General features: G+C 40.7%; 3 protein-coding genes across 3 annotated transcripts in view; 1 reads left to right on the top strand and 2 right to left on the bottom strand.

Annotated features, from left to right (window-relative positions):
• The window catches only part of LOC144628960 (uncharacterized), a 469,155-nt gene that overhangs the window by 104,473 nt on the left and 351,979 nt on the right, over positions 1-12,703 (bottom strand).
• LOC144628566 (uncharacterized) lies at positions 1,050-4,553 on the top strand. The gene is made up of 2 exons (XM_078486683.1): positions 1,050-2,894; positions 3,519-4,553. Exons 1-2 carry the CDS (start codon positions 1,128-1,130, stop codon positions 3,705-3,707), a joined length of 1,956 nt encoding a protein of 651 aa, XP_078342809.1. The 5' UTR covers positions 1,050-1,127; the 3' UTR covers positions 3,708-4,553.
• Positions 4,935-6,479, bottom strand: LOC144628707 (uncharacterized). The gene has a single exon (XM_078486833.1). It carries the CDS (start codon positions 6,477-6,479, stop codon positions 4,935-4,937), a length of 1,545 nt encoding a protein of 514 aa, XP_078342959.1.

Genomic DNA, 12,703 nt, shown 5'->3' on the forward strand with positions numbered 1-12,703 from the left:
AGCACCAGCAGGACGTATACAAAACATGGACCCGGGTCCATGGACCACCCCTGTGGACCCGGTCCATGGACCACCTTGTGGACCCGGTCCATGGACCACCCCTGTGGACCACCCCTAATTTTCGAATGAAAATCAAAGTGTAGAATGGGGACAGGGTATGAATTGACGGCAGGTACTAAAACACAAAACAACGAAATGAAACAAAACCAAATTAGCGAAACCACTGAAACGACCAAAACGAAACCGCCGAAACGGTTTAAAGGAGCGAAACGAAACATAATCAACTAGGACTCCGGTTAGTCTGTTTACTAGGTGATTTTGTCTTGTTGTCTAGCAGAGTATTTTACTAAGCAAAAAGCCATTAAGAAGGCTTTAGGTCGGGTAAAAATATTTGATTTAAAAAAAACTGTTCCAGTTCGGCGGTTACATGCAATGTCTGAGACATGTCAAGATTTTATGCAAATTTGATCCGGTCACGTAATCAAACGTAAATATTCTTACGGCAGATTCTCTGTTTTTAAACATCGTTATTCGTTTGAAATAGCTTTATAATGCAACAAAGAACTAAAACGAAATCTTCTTGTCTTTTGAGGCCGACTGTAAACAACGAAACGTACCAAAAATGAATATATTATGATTGCGTGCATGATCTATAATTTGCATAACATACAGACATTGAATTCCCTTGGGGCCGCATCGCACGTTCAAATTTTAGCGCTGTGACAACCATGCTTTGAAAGAGCCAATAAAAAAAAAATGAATTTTCTTACTTGGCCAGTCTCGCCTTCCGGCTTCGTCTATCCGCGAGATGCGGGAACGAGATTACTGTTTCAGTTGTTTCGGCAGCTTAGCTTGTTTTGGTCGTTTCGTTTCGGTGGTTTCATTTCGTTGTTTTGGGTTTTGATACCTGCCGTCAATTGATTTTCTTTTGAAAATTAGGGGTGGTCCACAGAGGTGGTCCATGGACCGGGTCCACAAGGTGGTCCATGGACCGGGTCCACAGGGGTGGTCCATGGACCCAGGTCCATGTTTTGTATACGTCCGCACCAGCAGGTCCATCAGTTTCAACACAATCACAAGGTCCACTGCTCCACAGCGTTGCGGAAAGCGTGAACAGAGCGAGAAACATGATGGAACGGAGTCGTGAAGGCGGAGCTTTCCGGAGACTTGGGATGAACGAAAGACTGCGATCTGCTTCCCCGATTCCCCGAGGACAAAAAAGTAAACAGAAACGGACTAAAGGTGTCAAAGAAAAACCATTCGAATTTGCCCTTCTTGGCTGCAAGGACGATGATGCAGAGGACGACTTTAATCAATTTTTGAAGAAAGACATGATTGTCGAAAGGGGCATAGTGACACTTGGTGAACAAGATAGCGAAGACAACATTAGAGAAAAGATTGCTACATCGCTTAAAGAAAAGTACAGTATTATTGGACCGAACGACTTCGAATTCGTAAAAGTCACTCAAAAGAAAATCAGTGTGCTCCATTTGAGCAAAGGGACGGAGTACAGCTACGATGTAGTGAAGAAAATGGTGGGGCAAGGTCTTTTGTACATAAGAATGAAAATGGGATTTGAATTTGTGCTTAATGAGCATACCTCAGATTCCGACCCTGAGCCTCTGCAAAAGGAACTGGTTCAGTCTAGAACCTCTGGCATCGTACCTGGCACCGCTGACAACTTAGATGGCACCCCTGGCATCTCTGTCCTCGTGGACATCTCTGGCTCCACTGAAGGCGCCTCTGGTATCATCCCTGACACTTCTGACAACTTGGACGGAACTCCTGGAATCTCTGGCGTTTTGGACACCTCTGGCATCATCCCCATTCCAGGCACCTCTGGTATCGTCCCCATTCCAGGCACCTCTGGTATCGTCCCCATTCCAGGCACCTCTGGTATCGTCCCCATTCCAGGCACCTCTGGTATCATCCCTGGCACTTCTGACAACTTGGGCGGCACTACTGTGATCTCTGGTACCTCTGGCATCCCTAGCACCCCTGTACAGCATGGGAAAGAGCCGGAATTGGAAAGTGCACGTGTCTTCTTTTGCCAGGTTGTAAATGAGTTCCCATCAAACATCACAGAACCAACAGAGATGCTTAGATATCTGCAGAAGAAAATTGTCACTGGGCGACCATTAGATGTAACTGAGTCTTCCGAAATCCTTGAAGGAGAGACCAATTACATAACTGTAGACAGACAGAACATTCTCAAAACCACATTTGAGGAACTGAAGCATGTAACTGATCCAAGGGTCACCTTTGAAGTTCAGTTTTATGGCGAGCAAGCTGTTGACACTGGTGGACCTCGCAAGGAGTGGATTAGACTATGCAATCGGAATATCAAGGACACTTACTTTGATAATGGCCTTAAAGAGCACCTTTCAGAAGATTATTATTATGTTGGTCAAATGGTTGGTATTGCTCTACTTCAAAATGGACAATTACCTGTCTACATACCCGAAGAAATACTGCAGGCGATTTTTATCGATAAAGATCAGGAATTGTCACCTTGTGTCGAAGAGCTCAAACGTGGTATGGACACTTTAGGAATTCCTATGTTTGGAAGAGTTTACCCCATGCTGCTATATCTTCTGAGGCCATGTAGCATTGTTAGTTTAACTGTTCGAAAGCTTTTATTCTTGTTGGAAGCAGACTTCTCAGAAGAAGGATGCAACTTGCGTGTTTATGAAAAAGCTATTTATGCCAAATTTGTGAAGTATTTGAGAGATGTGTCAAGTGGCCGTAGAGTTGTTACCCTTGAAAACATCCTTGAATTTGTCACTGGAGCAAGTGAAGAACCACCCCTCGGTTTTGCTAGGAAGCCTTGCATTCAGTTTCCAGAGGCTGAAGTAAAAGAGCCGGAAGTGAAAGAGCGCTTGACTGCAGATGAGGTAATGAATTAGCCCTTGGTATAGGTACTGGAAACTGATTTTTTTTTATTGAAAACCCCAATTCACACCAGTGCTGTTTAAAATTTGAATTTTTAATGAAGATATAAATCCCAAAATCATTTTCAATATTGGAAATCAAAAGAAAAAAGGTCAAGTGAATTGTATTTAGGGAAAACTAATTGAGATGATGAAAGCACTAAAAATATACATAAAGCTTAGAATAAATACTAATCAGCAGTCAGCATGTCTTGGAACATACTCCAAGCAACTACTGACATTTGTAGTGTTATGTGCATTCAATGTACGTTTTGTGTGTGGCATCAATAATATATATTGCATTTTTAATTTATCATTCTAGCAGTTTACATTTTTTTCACCCAGACTGAATTACGTGTAAGTGTATAAAAACTATATATATTACAAGATTTAAAAAATATTAAAAGCTATTTAATATTCTACGGCTAAATCATGTTGATTTGGTTACAGTGGTATTGTTACTGACTCTAGGGATGACTTGTATACTGTACGTTTCCTGTGCAAGTTGTTTAGTTTCTTTGCCATTGCTTATTTCATGTTATCTTTACAACAAACATTGTTACAGTTACTGTAACTTTTCTTTTGCAGAACACTGATGAACCACTTGAACCAGCTCAGAAGAAGAAGAACATTTGGCATTTCATGCCTACTTCCCATGCCTGTTCAAACACTCTGGATTTGCCAAGAGGAAATGCAGTTCTTCTACTCCCATCAGATAATGAACTATTTGAACTGTATGACCTAGCTTTCAAGAACAGTTACTTTGGTTTTAAGTAGATCAAGTAACACTTGGTTTCTTAGCAGTGACTCAAGCATTGTACAGAACAATGCAATCCACTTTTGACCTTTGTTAATTCCTTTGGATGGTTATTTTACATTGCACCAAATGTATTTAACTGAAGCAAATTGCCTTGTTTAGTGGACATGTTTTTGTTGTGTTTCTTCTTGTTACAGTTCTTTTTGTTTTCCTTTGTGCTGTTTGTTATAACTTAAAAGGAAAATGAAAAATCAAGCAGGTTTATAAAATGTTTTTGTTATATTTCCAGATTAATATAACCACTCTGCCACTTGTCTCTAACAGTGAAATTAGACAAAAAACCAAACCAATGTTATGATACCATCAAGGTAACACTTATTATTAGCTAGCCCTGCTTACATTGCATTGTCAGTGACAATGCAAGTCACAAGTGTTTCTGTACAATTTTTTCTTTTTCTGCAGTTACTGTTTATTCCTCATACGATTACTTACTGGTATTAACTGTTGAGTGTTGAGTTGAGCTATTGAAGTATTGTTTTAGGTGAAGATAAAAGGAGGGGAATACTAATTTTGTAAACTCAAATCAGTTTAGTTAGAGCATGAGTTGATGTTTTGGGATAATGTTGATTTGCAAGTAGTAAAATCATTATTGGTAATTTACAAATTAATTGCAATTACTGTAGTATGCTGCAGTAGAAAAAGTCCGTCTATATCTTGGATTCTGATTTTCAAAAGAGCTGTTATTTTGCCTGGGCACAGCCAGAAAGACATTAAAATGCAACATCATTATTTCTTAAGTGTTTGACATCACATGAACATGTACCTTAAATCATGATGTAGCTTGCACCTTTCATTGTCTACTTTTATATCATAATGGTAAGTTAAATTAATTTTGTTAACATTTCATTGCAAATACAACTTGTCAACTATTAAATTGAGAAATAAAATACAATTTGTTATTGCTGGCATTACTTTCACAGTAATTTATTATCTCGTCATTGCATACTTAAGAAAAAGATACAAGGTTCTTTCGATGGATTCATTCAGTTGCTTGAGAATATACAATCAAAGATGCAGCAAATTAACAGGAACAAGTGACTAGAACTCTCTATCTCTCCAAAACACAAATTGGCTTTGGATATATACTGTTCAGTTGATGTCACCAAGAAACATTTTGACTACACTTTCTATAACTGAAACAAGAAGCATAATCTGCAATATTAATACATGTATTATGATACATTTATTCAAGTATCAGAAAGTTCTTCAAGTCTTAGAAATACCAGCTCTAGAGCTTCTGTGTATATATCTGCACCCATTTCACTTGATGGCCTCAGTGGATCCAGTTGTTCCAACACAAATAGCTCCAGTATATCACCATGGCTGAGACACACAGGGTCAACAACAACATGATTGTCACTTCCAATTGGAGATGGTCCCTGGGGGTCATATCCATACATTTCCAAATCAGATGGTTCTTCATCTGGCAGTCCACGTGATAGTGGATTGTTAGCACAGAACATGCCATTTGCCCACATTTGGTATGGGGACCAGTTTCCCTCTGTACGCACCTTGTGGTGGTTAAAAGCTTCTCGAAACTCGTCAAGGGCTTTGTTGATTCTTGGAATGAAGATCAGGTGTAAAGTAAACAGATGAATAGGATCATCTGTGTTTAGGATACCAGTGGACTCCATAGCATAGAATAGATAGTAATAAAAGTGGCAAACACATCTAAAAACATCTCTCCATAACCTTTCAATGCGCTGGTTGTGTGTAGAGGGACCAGCAATAAAACTTCCCCTTCCCTCTCCCCTGGCTTGTACCATGGCATCACACACTAGGACATTTTCAACACCCTTGTCAACCCTTATTCTTGATGGCCAAAGGTTCCCATCCCGATTTATGGCATCTAAAAACAAATCAAGTACAGTTTCTGCAAGATTGTTTGAGTTACATCTCAAAAACATTATTCTTCTGGAAAAGCCATCTATGCATCCGTGAATAACAATTTTCCAGCGTATCAAAGAATGATGACCATCTAAGTGCCAAAGGGAGTTTGGCCAAGGTACTTGATATGTCCTACGTGAAACAACAACGCCCCAGCGTAGTGCAGTATTCTGTGGATCCACTCTTGCCATACTTTCTCTTATTCTTTTCCTTTGAATTCTAAGGCCAAGTGCTTTTATGTAACCTCCAACATAGCCCTGTCCAGTAGTTCGTCCATGATCTGAAATGAAGCCTCTCACTATGTCGTCTAGTTCCTCATCAGACAAATGATGAAATCCTGTCATGTTTTCCAAACCATAGTCTTTCACTCTCCTATGAATCGTCCACCTCGAAACACCCAACATTTTTCCAATCTTAATCCAACTGAATCCCAATTCTCGCAATTCTTCCAACAACTCAGCAGGAATGTCAAAACGTGGTCTTCCAGGAGTTTCCATTTCCTCTTTGCCTGGGGCAAAACAATTTTCAGCAACAGTTGTTGGGGTGAGAGGCTTAATGGTGATGTGATGAATTAACGATGATAACACATCTGCAAAAGCTGCTGCAAGTGAATCCAGCTCCTCTTTCTCACTTGTTCCAATATCATAACAATCTCTTATCGATCTAAGCAGCCTAATACTCTGGTCAATCACTTCAGCATGCGCTTCGGCAGTTCCTTCGTCGACGTCATTTTGACAAATGTATTCCGTTTTATCTAAAACCGAAGCTAAAAACGCAGGCAGGTCTCTTACAACGTCAAAACCTTCACTGTTGAAACCTTCTCCATCCGACTCCTCATCCGCCATATTGGTTCTTTCCCAGTCCTTCTTTCTTCTGATCTGATGGCTTGCCCCAGTCCCCGAGATTAAATATAAAAATGAGGGATTGAATGAATATAGACAGATTAAATTAAATGAATATGAAACAGATTAAATGAATATAGACAGATTAAATTAAATGATTAAAAAGTGTTTACATACATATACGGGAATTGAATTGAATAAACATAAAAAATATTACATAAACATAAATACTGAATTGAATGAATATAAAAATATTAAATAAATATAAATATTAAATTGAATGAATATAAAAATATTACATAAATATAAATATTAAATTGAATAATTATAAAAATATTGAATATTGCTACAGTCGGCTTGCCATAGTGATCGTTAGATGGAAACAAATCAATTTTTCGCGTTGCTTTATACAAGTAGTCAAAACTTTAAGAGCGACAATAATCAATAAAAGCATTTGAAATTGTTTAGCTTAAAGTTGGTCAATCGCGCGGGAGGGAAGCTCGATGGCACGGAAGGACATGGCTCAAAACAATATAAGTGAATGGAAGGCGACATGATTCGCAACGACAGCGACCGTAACTCGTTCATTTTATTAGCCTCCCAGTCACTACTGCATGCATGAGGCACTATATGGTACAAGACCGTATCCTATACATGAATTATGTACCGAGAGATAAACACGGCACGGTTGGCTACTGTTCTTTACCGATGTTCGCCGTTCTGTCATAAAAAAACAACTCGTTGTACGCCAGTAGAGAATTCGAAGGGAGAATACGACGTTACTACCTTTTACTGATTCAAAACGGTAGATCAAGTCAAAGTTTGCTCGTCAAATATTGTTACCGTAATTCTTGTGGAATAATCGTGCGAAATTTGCCATAAAAAATGATTGAAATTATAGTAGAGCTACAATTTTTAAACAAAATTTATTCTCTTTTAATTGAAGTGATATGTGTTGATATTGAGTGTTTTCTTTATTTCTGATGGCTCAAGGTGTGACTGCGAGGCAAGTAGATGAAACCGCCTTATCCCAAAGAGTCCCTCAAAATGGCGGCAAACATGAAGATCGTCGAAATTTGACAAGTTCACGGCGCTATAAATATTTCGTTAAGATGATACCAGAAAATTTCTTTCAGTAGTAACATTTTCTATTGCATCTACTTTTTAGCTGTGTTGCTTTAATTGAAATAGATCACATCACTAAAAAGTTTGAATCTAAACCGTTTTCGCGTGTTTCAGATCCAGGTGTGTGATAGAGGTGTCGCTAATGTCTTGCTGCTTGCTTGATTCTAGTTCAAAGTTTGGTTTGATAAATTAGAAAGACAAAATATAACTGGTTATTGTGTTGTTGTTGTTGTTGTTGTTTTTTTTTTTTTTTTTGGTTTTGGTACAGAAATTGAAAGTTGTGGTAAATTAAAGCGTTGACAGTGGTCGTTACGAGCGCTCGCTCTGGTGAACCAAAACCTTTTAAAAGAGAGCGGTTTTAAGCGACAGCCTCTTAACCGTATAGAGCAATATGGAAACTCGACAAAAATGGGGGTCTCGGAAAATTTCGGCTTTTTCTCGAAATTTCCGAGTCTCGCATTTCAATAATTTATATCTCGCAATCTAGTAAATTGAACCCGATATTAAGCTGTATATATTCTCGAGGGTAAATTTAGCTCAAAATAGTCATTGCCACTCCACTCATTCTTAGCTTTAAAGGCAACGGCTAAGAACTTTATTGGTACCATTACCTCGGCACTTAGATTCTCGGGCTCGGACTTTTTTGAAGCAAAGTCTCGTTCTCGGTTTTGATAAAAACGCTTTAGTCTCGGTCTCGAATTTAAAACCAGGGTCTGGCAGTCTCGCTCAGCCTAAGAACAGATTTTTGAACAGCCCAAATTTGTTTTTATGTCGTTGAAAACATAAAAATAACGATCCATTTTTTATAAACGATTGGTATTTTCGAGCACTAAACCTGTTTAAAAACACGTTTGGCTGTAAATGGTTCGGGTGGAAATGGATTGCGATTTGAAAATGTTATAGCCAACGTTTTCAAAAAAAAAAACTTATCTTCCGTTAAATGTTCAAAGACAACGTTTTTAGAGGTAAATTTGCCTACCACTTCTTTCAGAACAGTTTAGACCAAAAAACTGCAAATCCTCCGTGACATAGTCGCTTCACCGTTTAAGCCAAATTGCAAAATAGTCCTTCGAGCTATCTGTCACGGATTGATAAAAAAGGAATTAAAACTTATGTGTCTCTGCGGGGAATTAATAAAAAAAAACACCAGTGATTTATTAATATTTGCCATCAAGACACGTTCTAGTTTGTTACTTTTTTTGTACAACCATTGAATTACTATGGCATCCAGCAAAAGTGTTGCTAAAGCAATTAAAAAAACACCTTTGAGTTAAAGTAACAGACATCTCAGAAGCAAACCCATTTGCGGAATTAAAGGCTCTTATTTTTCACATGGCTCGTTTTCCTTTGTTCGTCCAAGCTGATTATATTGAATAAACCCCGCTAATTAGCAACTGTCTGAAAAGCTGGGGGCGGCTTTGATTGTAACAGGGGAGAGCGGGGCTGATATCTAATATTCCCCTAGGGGATTATTAAAGTTGATAATTGTCATGTATTTGGTTTTATTCGAAAGCACATGGTACAGAATGCGCATAAGTGCGCATGCTCCTAACCGCTGGCTTAATACACTACAACTCCTCCCCCTTAAGCCAGTCTCGTACCCCAAAAGTTTCCGGGAGAAAAAAAAAGTCCAACACAACATGCTATTCTACAAATAAAGTCAAAGCCCTAGAAATGGGCAGTTCAATGTTCAAAGGTTCAGTCGGGCTGGGGGTTTCCTCTCCCTGGTAGGGTATCTTCTAGCAGGAACATGTTCAATCTGGCTCCGCGGGCTGCTAACTGAAGGTTTAGCCGCTGGATTGGATGGCTGAAAACCTGTCTCCCGTGGGATGGTTTCTGTCTGCTCAAGAGGCTCAGCTACTTGGTCACCATGGTGCTCTACTGGGGGCGGGAAAAGCAATGGCTGGATAACTGGTGTATGGTTGTCTGCAACAGGAACATTGGAATCTTTGATTTGGTCTGTGTGTCGACGCCAAACTAAGTTAGACCCAATCTCCACTTCATAAGACAGGGGTCCTAGTTGTGCACGCACAATACCTGGCACCCACTTCGATTTTCCATTGTAATTTCGTGCTATTACTCTCTGGCCAATGGAAAAATACCGCGTTACAGAACCATCCTTGGCGACAGACTGGTCTATCTGACGGTTGTTTATCTGGACGCTGAGATCTGGTTTTAACAGGTCCAGTCGAGTGCGTAACCTCCTTCCTAAGAACAATTGGGATGGTGGCTCTCCAGTGGTTGAGTGGGGAGTGTTCCGATAAGCCAGAAAAAATCTTGCCAACTTAAGGTTCAAGGATTTCACTTCAGTTTCGCTCTTCATCGCACTTTTGAAGCTCCCCACACCGCGTTCCGCCAGCCCATTGGTGGCAGGGTGGTAAGGTGCTGAAGTGATGTGTTTGATTCCGTTTCTCTTAAGGAATTGCTGAAACTCTTCTGATGTAAATTGCGACCCGTTATCGCTTACCAACTGGGCTGGTATTCCATATCTGGCAAATAACTTCTGAAGGACTTCAATGGTCTTCTCTGAGGTTGTACTAGTCATTCTCTCTATCTCTAGCCATCTTGAATGTGCATCCACTACCACCAAGAACATGCTGTTGAGGAACGGACCTGCAAAATCAATGTGAATTCGTTGCCAGGGGGACGAAGGCCACTCCCATGGGTGTACCGGTACTGTACTGGGCTCTCTCTGTGTTAGTTGGCAAACCTGAGCAGGACTTAACAGTCAGTTCAATTTCCTTGTCGATTCCAGGCCACCAGATGTAACTTCGGGCTAGGGCCTTCATCTTCACGACCTTCATATGTCCCTGATGAAGTTCCTCGAGAACTTGAGGGCGCAACTTTGGAGGTACTACGACTCTTATCCCCCACATCAGACAGCCTGATTGTAATGTGATCTCATCTTTGCGAACCAAATAGGGGTTGAGTGCAGGATCAGGGTTGTGTGGCCAACCTTTACTGGTCATCTCATACACTTGAGCCAAAACAGGATCTCGCTGTGCTTCTCGCCTAACGTTATCCACTGTGACTGGCAGTGGATCAAACTGCATCAAATTAAATACACCCACTGGATCAACAACTTCCTCATCCCTGGATTCATTTACGAGTGGTAGGCGGGAAAGAGCATCGGCATTACTGTGAACTTTAGTGTTCTTGTATTCAATGGTGTAATCATAGCCCGCCAGGAACAAGGCATAAAGTTGCAGTCGAGCTGCAGTGACCACAGGGATGCTTTTCCGCGGATGAAAGATTGACCTTAAGGGCTGATGATCTGTGTACAATGTGAAAGAGCGGCCAAACAAATACATATGGAACTTCTTTACCCCCCAGATTATTGACAAGGCTTCTTTGTCAATCTGTGCATACTTTTGCTCAGTTTTGGTGAGTGTCCTTGAAGCAAAAGCTATGGGTCGCTCGGTACCGTCCTTCATCACGTGGGACAACACCGCTCCAATACCGACAGGGGATGCATCACAAGCAAGCCTTAGTGGTAGGCTGGGATCATAATGTGTTAAAACTTGCTCTGAAGTGATCATTTCTTTCACTTTGTGGAATGCTATCTCGCACTGTTCTGTCCATTTCCACTGATGATTCTTCTCCAAAAGTTGTGTCAGGGGATGTACTACTGTCGATAGGTTAGGCAAGAACCTGTGGTAGTAATTGATTAGACCGAGAAAAGATCTCACTTCAGCTACATCGTTTGGACGTGGTGCACTCAATACTGCTTCAACTTTCTCTGCTGACTTGTGTAGGCCATCTTTGTCGATGTCATGTCCACAATAGGTTATCTTCTCTTTGAAGAACTCACATTTTGCCTTGTTCTCTCTCAACCCATGAAGCTGAAGCCGTCGCAGAACTTCTTCTAAGTTAGCCAGGTGTTCTTCATCATTCTTGCCAGTAATGATCACATCATCAAGGATACAGCTTGTGCCATATGTTCCTTTCAGCACTTGATCAATGGTGCGCTGCCAGATAGCAGGTGCTGATGTGATGCCAAACACCAATCTGTTGTACTGAAACAGACCCATGTGTGTGTTGATGGTGAGGTATTTCTTGGAATCTTCTTCCATCTCTAGTTGGTGGTATGCCTGACGAAGGTCAATCTTTGAGAATTTCTGCCCACCACTAAGCTTTGCAAAGATATCTTCAAATTCTGACAGACCCATCTTTCTTTGGGACAGGTACAATGGGCGTGGCCCAATCGCTCCACTCAACTTTTGTGAGAATACCTTCATTCTGAAGTCTTCTCAGTTCTTCTTCAACCTTGGGCCTCAAGGCGTAAGACACGGCACGAGCTTTGCAGAAATGAGCTTGGCTATCTTCTTTGAGGGTTAGCTTTGCCTTAGCTGATTTAAATGTTCCAAGTTTATCTTCAAAAACATCAGAGTATTTGTCTAGCATGGTCTGCAGACGCTCTTTAGCAATTGGTGGAGCTTGTGAAGCTTTTAGTGATTTAATAGCATACCAATCCAGGCGTATCTGGTAGAGCCAATCCCTTCCCATTAACACAGGGCCCTTATTCTTAACCACATACAGATCCAAAAGTAAGGGTTGCTGATCTTTGTACTCAACATTTGCGTTAAGCACTCCCAGTGGAACAATGTTTCCCCCCGTGTAGGTTTTCAACATTAGTTCAGTTTTATGCAAAGGTTTGTCGTTAAATTTCTCCATGTACAAATCATGTGGAATGATCGACACAGCCGAGCCCGTGTCCAGTTCCATTTTCAACGGTTTCCCTTCTACTTTCAGATCTACCCACATTACATTACTGCTCGGTTTGCTCACATTGTGTATCTTCATGCTTCCTAACACATCTTCAAATTCATCACTTTCACTGTACTGAACAGTATGGACTTGAGTGTTTAGTGGTGTTTTGGGTGGTTGCTTTGGCTTACCTTGTCGTCTCGAGTTACAAACTCTGGAAATATGGCCCACCTTTCCACAATAATAACATGTCTGGTCCTTGAATCTGCAATTGTGTGATGCGTGCGAGTCTCCTCCGCATCGATAGCAAACTTTAGGCGCGGGGTTCGGCGGCGGTGGCGGCGGCGGTGGCGGTGGCGGTGGCTTGCTGTTATCTGAGATTTTGTCAACTCGAG

The sequence above is a fragment of the Oculina patagonica genome, chromosome 10 (assembly GCF_052425735.1).
Source record: "Oculina patagonica isolate OP01 chromosome 10, crgOcupat, whole genome shotgun sequence".
In the NCBI taxonomy this organism is placed as follows: domain Eukaryota; kingdom Metazoa; phylum Cnidaria; class Anthozoa; order Scleractinia; family Oculinidae; genus Oculina; species Oculina patagonica.

What these genes read in the sequence shown, in the direction of transcription:
- LOC144628707 (XM_078486833.1), bottom strand. Translation starts at nt 6,479, where the DNA reads ATGGCGGATGAGGAGTCGGATGGAGAAGGTTTCAACAGTGAAGGTTTT.
- LOC144628566 (XM_078486683.1), top strand. Translation starts at nt 1,128, where the DNA reads ATGATGGAACGGAGTCGTGAAGGCGGAGCTTTCCGGAGACTTGGGATG. An exon ending in AGCGCTTGACTGCAGATGAG is followed by an intron (nt 2,895 to 3,518) that starts GTAATGAATTAG and finishes TTTCTTTTGCAG; the next exon opens with AACACTGATGAACCACTTGA.